General features: G+C 43.2%; 1 protein-coding gene across 1 annotated transcript in view; it reads right to left on the reverse strand.

Annotated features, from left to right (window-relative positions):
* Nucleotides 1–1,499: 1,499 nt before the first annotated feature.
* Nucleotides 1,500–17,077, reverse strand: part of CLIC6 (chloride intracellular channel 6) — a gene marked incomplete at both ends in the record, with an annotated part of 32,491 nt that continues 16,913 nt past the window's right edge. The window contains 5 exons of the mRNA XM_080363358.1: nucleotides 1,500–1,661; nucleotides 3,072–3,253; nucleotides 4,102–4,208; nucleotides 5,371–5,496; nucleotides 5,940–6,049. Coding sequence (XP_080219484.1) covers nucleotides 1,500–1,661; nucleotides 3,072–3,253; nucleotides 4,102–4,208; nucleotides 5,371–5,496; nucleotides 5,940–6,049 — 687 coding nt within the window. The remainder of the gene's footprint in view (nucleotides 1,662–3,071; nucleotides 3,254–4,101; nucleotides 4,209–5,370; nucleotides 5,497–5,939; nucleotides 6,050–17,077) is intronic.

The raw sequence follows: 17,077 nt of genomic DNA on the forward strand, positions 1-17,077 counted from the left end.
ACAAAGACACCACAGAGAAGTATGTCTGACACCAACTATTACTGTTAAGTAATGCGTTGTTAGAAAGCAAGCATATGTTTGACATGGACAAGGATGAATGACTAGTCTATAACAGTCTTTTTGTGGATATAGGTGCTACAAAGGCTGGTTTTAGCCATTTTCACATCTATTTTGTACATACAGGCAAAATCCATCAGAAGGAAACTTCCAGGTGACCCTGTGACTAAAGCATTGCACCCTCTGCTCCTCTGTGCTTTCTGAGGGCCTGCTCAGCAGAGAGCAGCTGTGGACATCACTTTCCATAGTCCATACATCTCTAATAACACGCTCCCTGATGCCAGGTGAGAGGGAGTTTCTCACCAGCACCGTCTGCCTTGAACACAGATTCACGCAAGGGCTTCATCTAATCCATCCCCACCTAAGGTAGGAGGTAGGTCTGTGTTGTTCCTGATAGATACCTGTCTGATCAGCTGTAAAGCTCTCAGCAATGAAGTCCTAACAGCTGCCCAGTAAAAGCCAATATGCTGGAGCTCAACCAGGAAAAGTAAGAATAGAAGGTTTATTTCTTTCTTAGAGCCTCTCTTTACTTTCCCAAACCAAATGAGAGTCACAGAAGGTTGTCAAAGAAAAATCCTACATCAGTAGCTGGGGACAGATGTTGACCCATTTCTTCTGTCTACAGTGTCAATCAAGTCTCTCTCTCCTCCCTTGTTGAATATCTATTATCAGATAGTCCATAGGCTAGTGACAGTCTGTATTCCTCTCTTTGGAAGCACCAGGAGGCAAGTTTGAGGGGTTACGCAGCCCCAAGAGAGGAGAAGGCAGGATTATTTATCTACTTATTGATTTTTAACATCAAAGAAGACTCACACAATGTGAAAATGAGTTGTTCTTCGCTGACCTGCCCTGCAGGTCTCTAGCACAGAGGAGATGGCTTCTGGGACATCAGGACTGGTCCCACCTACAAGCTGGCCTCTCTGCCAAGTTAAGCAGGGTGCTGCATGGGCAGCAGCTGTTGGCTTGTGGCCTTCTGAGGCTTGCAGAGAAGCAAACAGAAGCTCTCCTGGTAACTGTGAAGTTTGGCAACAACTATGAAACAGAGATCAGAGGCAGCAACAATTACAGGTTAAATGTGTCTTAGAAACAGGGCTATTTCTTCTCAATATTCACCAATTTAGCCTAAGTCCCTGGTCTGTAATATTGCTGTATTTGTGTGGCCCACACTGTTTCCTTAACTTCAAGTGCTTTAATAGTGACTGATGCCTTAACTTGCAATGCACAACAGACATTTGCATGTGCATACACCTGTATAGACAAAGAAACATATACGTATATAATTCAAAAATGAGCAAATAATGTTATACAATCATTATAAAAGAAGGATTGGCCAATAGCAGAACTTAAAATTACACTGCAAAAGGTATGCTGGCTTTTTGTTTTCATCTTGGGTGGTGCCCATCTATAGCTCAGAAGCAGTACAGAAAGAAGGCATCTTCTGTTTACTTCATTCTCTTTGCAACATCCAAATATGCATACTCAATTTCTTGATCAGCAGGACAAGTGTTTGTAAATTCATCTCTTGCATAGGCATTGTTCAAGTATCTTGAAATCCCTGTCATTTCAGGTGGAAAATCAAAATTTCGGTATTTTTTTGCAACAACCTTTTATTAAAAGAAAAAAAGAAAAATATCTTTACACACATGATCTGGAAAACAAACAAAACCTCAAATCTACTTTTTATGTACATTTTTAGTTTTGAATGTGTAAGTGTGGTGTTATATGCAACGCAGGGGGAAATAAGGAAAGACAAAAACAAAGACAAGACATGGGATGAAGAAAGCTAGCTAACAAACTAACTCACTTAAAAGGATTTATTTGGTATAAACATTCTGCTAGAGCTATGCAGAGCTATGTGGACCAGTAAACCACACCTGGAAGAGATGCAGCTTAAAACAGAAAAGGAGCTAGCATAAACCAGAACTAATACAGCAATCTTACAGTAATAAACTGCCCCACACTTGGATACTTACACTGAAATAGAAAGGAAAAACTTGAATTAAAATACTCAATTTTAAATGGCTAGGGAAAACAACTATTGGCCAATACTTAATCCCTGCCTGTTGGCCAGCAAGGATGGTGTGATGTTCATCCTCCATCATCCTTCAGACATTCACCTGACATAAGTTGATTCTCCCCATAGTGGCTCTGCTGACCCCTGCTGTCTCTTGGGCTTTGCTGGGCCTGGGTTTTGTGTGGATGTGGGAAAGGGCTCAGTCCCTTGCTGCTTTCTCTGGAATAGGTTCAACTGGGATGTCTTTGGGGAAAGTTTTAACTCGAGCAGGAGACAGAAAGCAATTCAGTCCACTCTTCCCCTGACATAATAGTAGTTAAAAAGGAACCTTTCTGAAGTGGCCTTGTTTGTATGAAAACCAGATGAATTTCCAATGTGGCTATATATCTTCCTGAGCTTAGCTGGCTACGGAGTAGCCCAGGGACAGGCTGTGACAACACCCAGACACCTTGGTCATCAGGACTGTTAGGTGTGTGTGGATGCTACACAGCCCTGCATGAAGAGGCTGGGAGCCTTGGCTGGAAGGCAGTGGGTGGTGGCCACCCTGCCAGCATTATTTGCACTAGTGGTGATATTCAGCAAAGCAAGAGTTTTGCATTAAAGAAACAAAAGACAGTTGCAAAATTGCAGCTTTTGCTGGCTTCTTGAATTAGCATGGACAAAATAATTTCATCTTATTTGTCCAAGGCACTTTGCACACGAAATGCAAATCAAAACACTTCTCAACAGCACTGAATATAGCACTCATGTAACACTTGTGAGAGGCTTAGCAAGCGCAGTCACAGTCTGGATACGAAATCAGATATTCTAACTCAGAGCCATCAATCTGAGGATCTGCCTAGCTGTGCTATAATGAAATGGCCTTGTGCATTAGCATTTGGTATCCCTACACAGCTGCTGTGTGGCCTCACAATAGACGAAAGATTCCCCTGCCTTTTAGAAAAGGACTTAAGCTTCTGTGTCCCCCTTCTCTTCAGGAAGCTAAAAAGCAAATGCAAACCTTGATTATATGGAGCTTTGGTAGGAGGTTGCAATCCGCTAAGGTGAGCTCATCTCCATCCAGGAATTTCCGGCTGGAAACAGTGATCTCCTCAGTGCTGTAAGCATCAATTTCATCAGGCAAAGGGCTATTTAAGTAGTTGTCCAGCTTCCTCAGGGCTTTAAGCAAAGATTTTTCCAAATCTAGGTTAAGACAATAAAAAGCTCATTCGAGCCCGTACCAAGGTCCCTCTGACACCAAGCAGAAAGGCAACTCCTGCATCCTGTCTCCTGGCACCAACCCAGCTCACGGACACCCAGTCATGCCAACTCCTGCAATTCCTTTATCCTAAGCTTAAAACTTAATGCTGGGATAAGAGCTGTAAGTAGCTAAAGGGGGTTCTGAGAAAAACCAGGCTGGGGCTGTGTTACCAGAAACGGCTCTTCAAACATCTCTCCGGGGTGGGCTTTTGCAAAGTGGCCTTTCAGCAGAGCGGCTGAGCACACAAGAGTGGGGTTAAGGGAGGGAGGGGCTGGCAAGGCTTGGCTGGGGGTCTTGTGGGCTGGTGGTGACCACCTGCCACTGTGGAGAGGGGAGAAAAGAAGAGCAAGGGAAACAGGGCTGAGAGCTGGAGGATGGAGGTGAGTTAATGCATGGTAGTAGCGAGGGTCCTGCTCTAGAGAGAAGTGTCATGGGGCTAGAGACCTCATTATTTGCACAAATGGAGTAGAAAGATAAGATGTCAGTTCAAGTGGGCTGTGCTTTTAGCAGAGCGGTGGGGAAGGTGCAAGGTTAGGGATTCGAGAGCTGAAGAAACGAGGAGGAGCTGGAGCTGGTGCACCCATGCTGACAGCAGTATCTCTGTAAAATAACTTTGGAAATCCCCAAATAAAAGAGTGAGTAGGCACAGATTTCCACAGCCTTTATGCTCTGGAAAATGACTGTTTAACCTGAGCTGTAAATGAGATATTTCCAACATGGTGTGCTAGAACTGTACAGCTATAATTTCTTCCAGTAACTACCAGGCTGACAAAAGGACTGAAGCACATACTTTCATTAGCATCTTTTCTTGGGTTCTTTATGAACGCAGAGAATTTTGCAAACACGTCATTTCCTGCAGAGTTAGACTCAGGGTGATTTGGTGCAAGTTTGGGATACCTGAGGAGTTAAAAGAAAAAAAAAAAAAAAAGTTCTATGACTAGCCTTTATTTTCAAGTCTCCTAATTATTTAATATATATTATTTACACTGTAGCATCACAACATACAGCCACACAGGACTCTCAGAAGGAACCATCCTAAACTAATAATCACTTAACAAGTGCGAATTTAAACTGTTATTGAACATTGTGCCTCACCTCCTTTTCCTGAAGGAGATGGGAAACTCCTGTTATCACTGCAAATAATGCCCAGACAGCCCAGTGTCCCTCCCAGGCCTTCTCCACTGAAGGTGAGGCTGCTGGAGTGTGGCTACTGCCATGAGGAGACACAGAGGGTAAGTCCCTACTCCCAATAGCTGCTGGTCCTCCCAGTCTCCTCGCCTGGCCTGCTCCTGCATGAGCAAGCTCAGAGGGCAGGTAGGAAAGGACAAGTGGAGGGGAGCAGCTACGTGCCCAGTTTAAGTCAGGTTTGGCTGCTTGAGAAGGGGAGCGGTGTGTAGAGCGGCTGCTGTCCTGGGGGAGAGAAGGTGAGTGGGTGGGGGACACGATGCTGCTGATGGTGGGGCAGTGGGAAGAAGTGGGAACAACTGCTAGGGTGGGGAAGGACAAGTCTGAAACCCAGACGCTGCTGTGTGCTAACACTGGGCTCACCTGGCCACTCAAAATAAGCCCCAGCACACCCACCACTGCCCTCCTCCTCTGGCTACCTGCTCCCAGCAAGTGTAGCTCTTTGTATGATGTGAAGATGGAAATGTCCAGCAAAAACAAGTGGAGGAAGAAAGGTCAGGTTCCTGCAGTGGCACGCAGGTTTCTGCACATACTTGCTGCAGGGAGGTGGATTTTGTGCCTCCGGAATGGTCACAGAGGCACAGCCGAAAACTTGGGGCAGAGGTGGGGGCAGGGGGAGGAGGGCAGCCAGAGTCTCGGGGACACTTCAGAGGCACCCTCTGCACAGTGCCAGGCTTCAGCATGTTTTACTCCAGTCAGTGTTACCCCTTCCAGTTCCGCACCAGAGCCAGACCATCCCCTCCCACCCTGAGCCTCCTGCACGCAATTATAACCCGCACAGCTCATCAAGGGCCTGAGCTGCCAAAACTGAATGGGTTTGGTCACTGACCCCCATCATGGCTGTGAGGGCCAAAAGTGGCTAGGAATACAGTACCGGGGCGGCGCTAGCTTTTCTTCCAAGAACTCCTCGATCTTATTGACATCAGTTTTCACTTCACCGTCAAATGTCATGAAGGGAGGGTTTGTTCCTGGAGCTAGGTTCTGCAAGTCAGCAGGCTTTCTGATGGGAGGAAAGAGATGGAGTTAATCACAACAGGAACCATTCTTCCAATTTCTACTCTTAATTGCAACAAATTTTTTCACCTTTAAACTACCAGGCTTCTCTATGTCATTCTTACAAAATAAAACTTAGCTGCCTCACGCTGGTGGTGTGAGAATTTACTAGCCTGTATCTGAATGTGCTCTGAAATGCTTAAAAAAAAAACCCAAAACTTCTGTCTTATATTCCAGAGACCTACTGCAAAACAGACGAAAATCTCAACTGCTTCAAAGGAGTTAATCCACTTTATACTAGTGAACCCTAAAGAGGAATCAGGCACCCAGACTATTAGCGTAATGCCAAGCCACAGTGTGCACTTCCAATCTATCAGAAGAGAGTCCCCCTTTCAAATCACCATTTTGGAAAAGATGTCCTGAAAATAAGAACTCTGGTTACAATCTCACCTTTTCAAATCCACGGTTGTGACATTAAATATGACACCTTTTAGCCACAGAATCATAAAGAGACGCTGAGAGAATGGGCAATTTCCAATACTTTCCCCATCACTGCCAGCCTACAATTGAAAAAAAAAAAGGTATACATACTTCTGTGACAACAGCAAACTTAATAGTAGATGCAGTAGGCAAGCAGAAAACCCAGATCTGCTATGAGTACATGTAGCATGTTAGTCATCTCTACTAATACATATTTTCATGCAAGGTTTCTTTATATCATTTTCCAAACATGCACATACCTATGATAAAGAACTCCGTCATCTTGGAGACACAGTTTTTCATTAAAATGCATAATGAACATTACCATAAGTTAGAAAATAAACTTGAAATTACAGCAGTCATTCCAAAGGAAATTGTCTGCACCTCATTTGTTTATGTGAATTATGATCTACCTAAGTCACTGCAAGATTAAAACAAGTTTAAATCAGTTTATGATCACAGGAAACAAGCAGAGAAAGATTTACTAGCATAAACTGAGATGTAATATCTAAAGCACTTAAGGGAATAAACAGAATTAATCAAATAATTAAGAGTTTAAATGTAGACAACTGTAGAGGCCCCAGAGAAGGAAGGAAGTTTGGCAGTGGCCTTACTCCAGCTGAACCTGCCCGTCTCTGCGCTTTGCTGAACTGAGGACTAAGGAAGCACAAGTGTCATGTCCCCCTGGTTAATGCTTCCTCGTTATGGACCCAGGGCTCCTACTTGTAAGACTTACGTGTGGCTGTATCAAGTCACATAACCTCTCTTCCTCTGTACCCCTGTAATGATGGTCTTTCGTTTTTGGCTAAACAAATCACCAGGTGTTACTGTAAAGCACAAAAGGTGCAACTCACCACATGTGTGGCCACAGAAGTGTTGCTGTCATGTACTTTGTATTGCATTTTGTTAAAAGGCTTTGTTAAAATGAGGCAAAGTCTTGTATAGTTGGTATAGATTAAGTTAGGCTTCATATGACATTGTTGGAAGAGAGCAGAGGTCCAATTTTGAAGCTCTTCATATGATTCTCCTGAACTGCAGTTTTGAAGCTTATGATTCAATGTACAGCCACAGAGGTAAAAAAACATGTGTATCATTTACTTAGTTAATAGGTTAGTTCATTAAGGTTTGCAGAACTTGCAGACAATACACATTAATGAAACCAGTTCTGCTTGCTCTTCCACTTTCCTCAATGCTATCAAATGAATCTCAAATATAGGAAAAATTTCTCCATAACCAAACATTTTCATTGGATTCCTTTACAATGCTCACCTTCACAAACAGCTCTATGTCTGGAAATGAGCACCTCGTCTGGAAGGTTTCTGCCATGGAGCTCGAGCGATGCATTAGGAGGGACACTCACACAGTTTGATAAATTATCTTATTCTCCATATAAATCCAAAGGATTCTCCTCTGATAACTCTCTGCTGCTTTCTGACTCTGCTACAGCAACAACCACTGGCTTTCTCAGTAACGAAAACCAGAATAGGCTGTTGTCTTAAGCCTTGCCAGGGGACAAAAACTTTTAGAAATTCTAAAACAGCTGGACCACTGTTAGAAAAGTCTTGTTTTGTAGGTGGCAAAAATGAAAGCTGGTCAAAAGCTACTATTGTATTTTTCCTCCTACTCACAGCACTGCTTTCCAGCACTGTACAGTTTGCAGCAACAGGAAGACAGAACTTTACTGTGTATTTCATAAGAACAAAACTACAAATGCTGGTAGCATATGCTTAAAATAGAGCTAAATAGATGACACCACCATTTTGTTTCAACCCACCTCTTGTGTCACGTTATACCCACGCCCCCAAAGAAAAAAGGGTGTTACTGTGACTCCTCAGTGCTAGCAGTGGGTACCCCAGGCTCTCCCAGTGCCAGGCTGCTCTGAGGGGAGCAGCAGCACTCAGGGGATGTTGTTTCGGAGGTGCCGAGTCTGGAGGAGGTGGGCAGGTACGTCTGGCGATGGGCTGGCTCCTGATGGGTCCTTTCCAGCCACCCCTCACTCTCTGCCACAGCCGTGTCACAGACCACTGCCCTCACACCAGCTGTGCTGCCAGCAGCCAGCTGTTCATCCAGATGGGCTCTCAGGTAAACAAACCCCTCGAGCAGGACACTGAGGAGACAGCAGCCCAACCTGGTGCAAATGTGTGCTTTTGATGATTAATTGTTAGAAGTTAAGGTGATGTTATTTAACAAGAAATATACTGAAGATAATGAGTAAGAGGATATCTATAATGAGGAGTAGAAGATCAAAAGGATTTAAAATAACAGGCATAGAACCTTTAATATATAGCATCCTTATCTAAACTAACTTGGAAAGTCATTGAAGTTCCACTAATTGATGTCCTGAAAGTGAACTAGCTAATTACAATATGAAGACGACAACTCTACTCTGGAAGTCACTCACCACCCAAAGAAGACCCCTACACACTGAACATGCTCAATTAATTTTTAAGATGCTGTATCTTTAAGTGAAGACAAGATGACTCTTAGCCAATTAACACTTACGCAGCAATGCATATTTAATAGAAAAGAGGGGTTCAATACAAACAAATGTATAAATAACCTAAGTTTTGGAAACTGAGGGGTGCTAGCTTTGTGGAGTTACCACCTAGCACCCACCTCTACATAGATATGAAATAAAGAAATATCTCAGCCCTGTGTATAAGATTGGCTCATTGCACACCAAGTACCGGACCCTGCTTGTAGAACAACACTTTGGTGTCTTAAGCAGTTTCTTTCAGAGGAATTTAAACCATCAACCTACATCAGTGAAGAAATAATTTTATGGTAACAGATTGCTGTGGTCTGGGGAAAGAAAGAACCGGTGTCCAGAAAAAAACAGCTCCTATAACCGATTTGATATTTTCATTCAGCCTTTGATAGGAAGAAATGAGTTCTCTCATCAGGGTTCATGTAGCATTCAGAGAACTTGGCAGTTAGCCCTGTGATCAAGAAGATGTATGTGATCAAGAGTGACAGCAGCCTGAACTTTTCCTGATAAATTACTAACTTTTACTGCTGGAGCTAAGGAAAGGTGGTTGTTGCCTTGTTGTGTCCCACATCACTTTGGTGACAGTAAATTTCAGGGAGCCAGAGGCAGCAGCCCCAGCCTGCTCTTCTGGGTAAACATCCACAGGTAGAGTCACAGATCCAGGTCACGACAATTATGTTACTGTGACAAACACAGGCATGAAGCAGGCACCAGGTCCAGATTTGTCCTCAACTGGAATCACAAACAGGCAGCCAGGAAGGTGAGGGACTGGCAGCCCTGGAGATGTTACAGAAGCAACCTCCTGTCTTGTTTCTAAGTGCAAACTTTTTAACGTCCATACTTACTTGGGAGGAGCACTACTGCTAGCAACCTATCACAAAACAAACAAACAAACAAACAAACAAACAAAAACAAAAACAAGAAACAAGAAACAAACAAACAAAACCACAAAAAACCCCATTTGAACACTGAGGAACTGAATAAAACAGGGGATTAAATATCACTGATTACAACAATGCTCTGCCAACTCTAACCATTGATATGATTGTTTGCTTGACTCTTTTTGACTACTTCTGTGGGCTAGTACTGACAGTGTTAAACACATCAATGAAGTCCAAAAGACTTCTGACCTTCACATACTGTGTTGTCTCCCTTCCCTTGCTGCCTACAAGGGGCATTAGTAGTGTATTGCTGTGTTCTGTGCAATACAGGTAAAACAGTCTCTAGTGAAGTGCTGTGGTGTTTGCCCAGCTTTGCTGTTTCTGGTAGTTATGGAAAGCGTTTGGCTTTTACAGCAGAAAATAAATTCCCAGGAACTAAGATGTTTCCCTGTTTCTAATGTGGCCATGATCCTTCTCACATGCTATGGAGGAAATCTAAGCAGATTCCTTGTGAAATCATTGGTGCACTTTACTAACATAAATCTACTCTAAGGCTTTGTAGTACACCCAATGTCTAAGATGGGGTGTCATGATTTAACCCGAGCTAGCAATATAACCATGATAGCTGCTCGCTCACTCCCCTTCGCCCCCATCTCCCCCCAAAGAGAATCAAAAGGGAAGGGAGAAACTTGGATTGAGAGAAACACAGTTTAATAAAAAACCAAAATACTAATACACTACTACTAAATATATATATAATAGAAATAGAATGTAAAATAAAAGATACTCAATACACTTTCTCACAAACTCTGTCCGCAGCCAGTACCAGGTAGCAGCACCTGGTCCCGAACAGCTGATCCCGGGGATATAAAAGAGAGAAAAAGGTAGAAAGGCAAAATGGCAAGATGGAAAAAGGCTGAAATAAATAAAGTCCTGTACAGAACTCTCCCGAACAGGTCTCCATCATGTCTCTAACTGAAACTAGCTGGAAGATCCTGACTCTCCTCAAATATGAAGCATGACATTAATGGGATGGAATACTCTTATTGATCAGTCTGGATGTCAGTCAAGCTCTGCCCCATCTATACCCCCCTTACTAGCCACCTCACACCAGTGGACAGAGTGCTCAGAACCATCCTTGGCTCCCAGACCAGAGCAACTAAAAACATTAACTCTGTCCTGGGGTGTTATCTTCTTGTTGTCAAACTAAAGTCAAAAACAACCATACTAGCTATGAGAAAGAAAGTTTTGTAACTGCATGAAGGAAAATTAACTCATTTTCAGTCAAACCAGCACATGGAGTCATGTCCTCTAGGGTTGCTGTGCCTGAACTGAGAACAGGCAGATCCTCAGGAGTTATTCACTCAAAAGCCTTGGCTGCTGAGGTCCTATGGTAAAGGAGGCAGCAGCCATTCAGGTAGGGACAACTGGGAAGGTGGTGAGCCACATGGAGCTTTAGGAAGCTGAAAGCTAATTATTCCCAAAGGGCTTGAGCTCTGGGTGAGAGGTGAAGGGAGGACTAATCTCTAGACTTGCTACACCAGGGCTAGTGGTGGATACGTCCAGGTTTCCTTCAGTTACGCAGGGCTGGAGGCAAATTACAGCAGCCCACACAATAGCACAAGCAGTGATTAAATCTTTCCTTACCATTACAGTGACCATGAGTCTGAAGTGACTACAAGACCTTGGACACCAAATCTGATTCGGACCTTGACACAGTTTGACCTGACAACTCAAAGATGCTACAGCATCCTATAACCTTTGCTGAAAGCCCAGAATGTGTATATTTTGGCCTGCTGCAGAGGACAGGGTTAATACAGCCAGCTAAAATGCCTTCAGATACACCAAGTTGCCTTTTGGCTTACAAGAGATATGTCTGTTCTCCTAACTCAGTTGTCTAATCCGGGGAGCTACATTTCCTACTGGACGTAAAACCATCAGTGACACATGTCCAAGGTGTTCACTCAAGTTTCCAAACAAAGTGCTTGTCATAATGACATAAGCCACTCAAAAATCACGAGCTGGGACACTGAAATAGCTTTATAGCTGTGTATCAAGCAACACGACAATAGCTGAACTATGCCATCATGATATGATAATGTACCTTCCAACAAAGCAAGGATGGCCTTTTTACAGAAGTGAGACTGTGTGTCAACATCTTACCTTGCAGGGACACGATACAGCACTGAGAGAACCAGAAAAGAGCTGCCTGTTCTCATATTAACACTCACAGAAGATAGCACAACTGGGGGCATTGCAGCCTGGGTGCAAAGCTCCCTGTGTTTTACTCTGCAGCACCACTCAAGAACGTGTAACATTGAGCTGCGCTTGGTACATGTGCAGAATTTAATTACACTTCCTTGCTGTTGTGCTTAGTGATGATGCAGGGTGAAATCTTAACTCTGGTGAAGTCAGTGGGAGTCTCTGGCTGCTGATTCAATGGAGGATTGTGTTTCCAAACTGGTCATCATCTTAATAACCAGGCAAATGCTGCTGTAATTGCAGGTAATACTGCAAGCTGGCCTCTACTTGTAACTGCTATGACATTCTCTTATTCAGATTTTGTGGGTGAAGTGGGCCAAATCCCCAAAACACAAAGCTGTTTTTTATGATCTTCTGCTGCCTAAATAGATGGCTAACCAGCGTCTTGAATAAGTGGCATTTATATTTTAATTGCGATTAGTCAGGAGGTCAATATGCTTTTTCTAGTAATATTGGGATTTAATGAGTTCATTAATCAAACAATTAAGACAGTCGTTGCTGCAGAGGAGAAAAATTTCAGGCCATGCATAGAAGCTTTTATTCAGAGCCTTCAGAACCCTAGGCAGTGATCACATATAGTATCAACTTATTACAGCTCTCTGCAATCATGTGCCATTACTTAATGGGATTATTAGCCTGCACTCCCTATTTTCATTCATTTTTCACTGTTCCATACTCTCTTTGGTCTTTTTTTTTTTTCCTTGTTATTCTGGGTCTTACTCAAGGGTTCTGTGAAAGGGAAAAGCTCTCCACATTCTTCTTTCCACCACTGCTTAAACTCACAGGTAGGAGCAACATCGTGCCTCAAGCTAATCTCAATAGGCAGCAAAAGCTTGTACACAAGATATTAGAGGGTCCCAAAAGACCTATGTTCAGTTTCTGGAGTTGCTGCTGCCACCTTGATTCATCAGTTCTGCTTTTCTGAGCAGCCTTGAAGAGGTCGCTTGTGTTCACATCCTCATCCATAGCAAGAGGATTATTACAATGACTTTACCCAGGAGTCACACATCGTATGTCATTTTTAAGCCAGTAGTTTGGGGCCTCCCTGAGCTGGAATTGCTCTGCCCCTGGAGCTGTTTTAAGAACTTGTTTTGTAGCCATTTCTGTCCAAACATTTCAGGAACCAGTTTTTTGAAGGTTCTTCTATTGACCTCAGATGTTCTGTGCCTTCAAAATCGTGATGAGTGAAATTTGTTTTTCCTGGAATTTTTGTTTCCTTTTGAAGGTTAAGCATGGAAGAAACAGTTCAGAAGGAGCAGAGAAGACTTTCTATTTGTTTTCATATAATTATATGATCCCTTTGAAGCTACAATAAAAAGGAGAACAAGGAACATAACTTTCTTTTTTTTTAATCCAAAAGCTGAAATCCAATTCCATTTTCTTTCTTTGACACAAGGGAGCTAAGTTACCTCCTTTCCCATATTTATGCTGGCTAAGAGGCAGCTTTATCCAGCAAATGGAGCAGAACAGCTGCCTACTTGGGGACAACGAACCACCCAGCTGGGACCAGCACCATGGATCTGCTCCTGCCTGTTCTGCTAAGCTGGCTGTCTCAGGCTCAACTGGGACTTTCCTTATTCAATCCTCAGCTATCAGGTATTTTTGTGTGCTCTTCCTTCTCATACCACACCAAGAGCTCCCCTCTCCTTTTTCACAACGTATTTGATCTCCTGTCAAAGAACAGGAACCACAGCAACCATCTCAAAACTACTGCCTGGAAAACTACAAGGAGTTCACAAGCTTGGGCTGCCTGTGGGAAGGAACTTTAAGGTTGGGTGCAGCTTTCAAGACCAACAGTTATTTTGCTTTAATTCCTTCTACAGACTCATTTGTTCTGCACTGGCATGGATTTAACCAAGCCCACTGCATTCCTAGCACCAACTCTAGCCCTTAACTAAGCCCTGCAGCACCAGCCTGATGGCAGTAGCTGATATGAGTAGCTACCACGGGCTCCACATAGGTACCATCAAGGCAAGGAAAGCCCCTGTTTGGCAGACAGGTCTCCCTCCTGCCCCGCTGCACCGCTGCCCACAGCCATTGAATGGGGCTGCAGGATGGTCAGGGAGAAAAGGGGAGGAGACCTCCCTGTGCCTGCCATCTCCTCCTGACCCCTCAGAGGAAATCCCACTGCCCTCTTGTTTATCGTGAAGTGCCCAAGACATTTTTTTTGAAGTGTTTTTTAAGATGACAGACAGAAAGACAGAGGGAAGTGGAATGGCTGCACTCCCGCACTCCCACACTCCCACCAGAGCAAAGACATCCTTCAGCCCCAGCAATAGGTTCTGAGAGGCACAAGAGTTTGACTGCAGCATAGCTTGCTACACTAGAAAATATCTATTTTCTAGACATAAACGTGTTCTGTTAGTGTGCTGTGACAGATACACTGTTTTAATTTTAAAATAGTACCATCTACTCCTCAAGGATACAAAGTGCATTTTACATTCTTGACACCTGCTACAGTGTTCAAGCAGAATCCTATAGTATCACAACACTGAAAAACAAAGCAAAATCGGCAATATTATTTTTATTACGAATGGAATAAAAATAGTTACAAGTCATTGTGGTTAGCTGAAAGCAGCTATAAAGCACTTAATAACATCTGATAATCTGTGCTAGGCTCAGAAGCACCACAGGCATGTCATTTGGGTCAGATCATGTTCAGACCAAAGCTTTTCGCAAGGAAGAGACAGATTACCTGAAATTTTCTCTATCTAAGCGCCGTGCTCACTCTGTGGCCTAGGGCTAGGGCACAAACACCCAAATGCTGAATTTTAGAGAACTCTTCTGATGCCACCTACTGGGCTTGAAATGGAAATCTTGACTTCTGCTCTGGGAGCGGTGAGCAGTGACAGACATTAGCACAACTCATCATAAGAGGATCTGCCTCGGGGACATGTCTGCAGCAAGATGCCTTGCATTTTACTAACAGCACTCTTGAGAGCTCCAGATGCTGAAATTGCACTTCCAGGTTAAGTTTTACAATAAAGCCTCTGTAATTTAAAATACACTTTAATGGGCAAAGTAAAAATTTTGCAGATAGTTATTCCAATACTTTTAAATGGTCATGTAGCTCTGCTTATCCACTAATATCCAGCACCTAAAACAGATGTTTCTACTGCTTTTAAATTTCTCTGCCAAATAGTAGAAATATTCATTTTTAAAATGTGGCTAGTAGTTGAGATTCCTGCACATAAACTGTATTTTTGGTATTTGCCAGGGTACACTCTTGCTGTATGTGACATTCTGAATAGTGAAGTTCAACGAGAAAGCTGTGTTAAACAGTAATTGGACACTTCTTCAAGTAAAATATTAATTTCAGTTTCTCCTTTCATTCTTAAGAGCAAAATAAGCACCTTGATATTGAAAATGTGCCATAAGGATTTTTGGTTTAAAAAGAAATGTATCGTATTTTATGTTTAGAAATATTAATAACATCTATCTTTTATCTTGAATGGCATCACAGGGTTCAGAGAACAACAAACATACTTAAAGGATTACAACTTCAAATACGCAAGTTCAGTAACAGACTTTTTGTCCAAAGCCCTAATTAAGGTTTCAGGTTAAGGAGGCAACAGTAAATGTAACTACAAGCATTCTGCTAAAAATAGTGTCTTTCTCTTTTAAGGTGTTAAGACAAAAAAGCATGTAGAGGAAGGAGGGAGCAAGTGTACTAATGTTTTCTCTAAAGAATGAAGGGGTGGTTTGACTTTTACTGTCCTCTCCTACGATGTCACTTGTAAAGCCCTGGAATCCTGCCTCTGCTGATTCAGATGCAACTGGGGACAACTCTTGAGTGCTTTTCTTCCAATACAAACAGCTTGTATTAGTTGAGTAGTTGAATCTTTATTCAGAAGAGCATCCATGGTGAACTCCACCCCTGTAGGAACCATGGGTCTTTCCCACGTGAGCAGCAGTCATAGAATCATAGAATAGTTTTGGCTAGAATGGACTTTCAAAGGTCACGTAGTCCAACCTCCTGCAATGAGCAGGGACATTTTCAACTAGATCAGGTTGCTCAGAGCCACGTCCAGCCTGGCCTGGAATTTCTCCAGGGATGGGGCATCTACCACCTCTCTGGGCAACCTGTGCCAGTGTTTCACCACCCTCACTGTAAAAAATTTCTTTCTCATGTCTGGCCTGAATCTCCTTCCTTTAGTTTAAAACCATCCCCCTTGTCCTATTCCAACAGGCCCTGCTAAAAAGTCTGTCCCCATCTTTCTTATAGGGCTTTTTAAAGTACTGAAAGGTCGCAATAAGGTCTCCCCAGAGCCTTCGCTTCTACAGGCTGAACAACCCTAATTCTCTCAGGCTGTCTTCATAGGAGAGGTGTTCCAGCCCTCTGATCATTTCTGTGGCCTCCTCTGGACCCTCTCCAACAGGTCCATGTCTTTCCTGTATTGAGGGCTCCCCTTCTCCACTCACCACCCCCTCCATAAAAAGGAACAAGTTAGGGCTGCAAAGACTATAATAGTTGCAGCCCTCAGCTATAGCATAGACAAGTTCTCACTCTATACAGTCCCCCAGACTATGTGTTTGGGTGGTTCTGGATACGATCTCAGTACCAAGATCATTTAATGCAAGACTTAAAGGATCCACATGACCACCTGTCCAAACTAAACCATACTGACATGTCACAATAGATCTTACAGGGCACGCAAAGTTAGTGATCTGGACAGTCAGCTGAGACATAGACCCTGGGGCCCTGGGATGTCTTCCACTTCCTCTCCTTTCTCCTCTCTTTCAAGTCACAATCAGCCTGTAACTTTTAAACAACCAAGTTGGCTCACCAGCTGCAAATAGAAGGACAGTTCCTTTAAGTTTTTTATCTTCTAAATATCCTCTTGAATGACAAACTGAAATGCAGCTAGTTACGTTTGATCAAGTGGATTTACTTTTGCTATCAGAATAAAGCAGACTTCAATTGTAAGTCCTGTGCCCTCAGTAGGGGAGGAGAAATGACAAAACAAAGCGACAATTGACTTTACATCAGAATGATGCAAATCAAGGTGCTCTGAGAAGAGGAAGGGTTAAAAATGGTAGGTGCCCAGATCAGCATGCTGTGCAAAACCTGAATACAGGTGAAGGCAGAACTGCATGAAAGAAGGTGGAGCAGAACTGCATGAAAGAAAGGTGGAGGAGGAACCTACAACTCAATTTGTGTGCACTCAGCTTGACCATGACCTACCCCAGAGGGAAGAGACTGATTTTGTTATGAAAACACGGAGCTGTCTCCAGCTGGGTCAATGGATGCTGTGTGCTACAGGGAGAGGCAGCAGTACAGAGAGTCCCACTGCACAGAACAGAATGAGATTAACTAAAAAGCACATGCCTTCTAGAGCACCAAGGCAGCTGAAAGTGGTTCAAACCACCAGGCAGGTCAGCTTTCCTGTTCTTGTTCTCCCTCTCATAAAAGTGAAAATGGTCTAGGAGGGAACCTCAGAGGTCCTGCCTGGCATTTCAGCAAAAACATAATGGTG

This window comes from Nesoenas mayeri (genome assembly GCF_963082525.1).
Source record: "Nesoenas mayeri genome assembly, chromosome: 1".
NCBI classification, from domain to species: Eukaryota; Metazoa; Chordata; class Aves; order Columbiformes; family Columbidae; genus Nesoenas; species Nesoenas mayeri.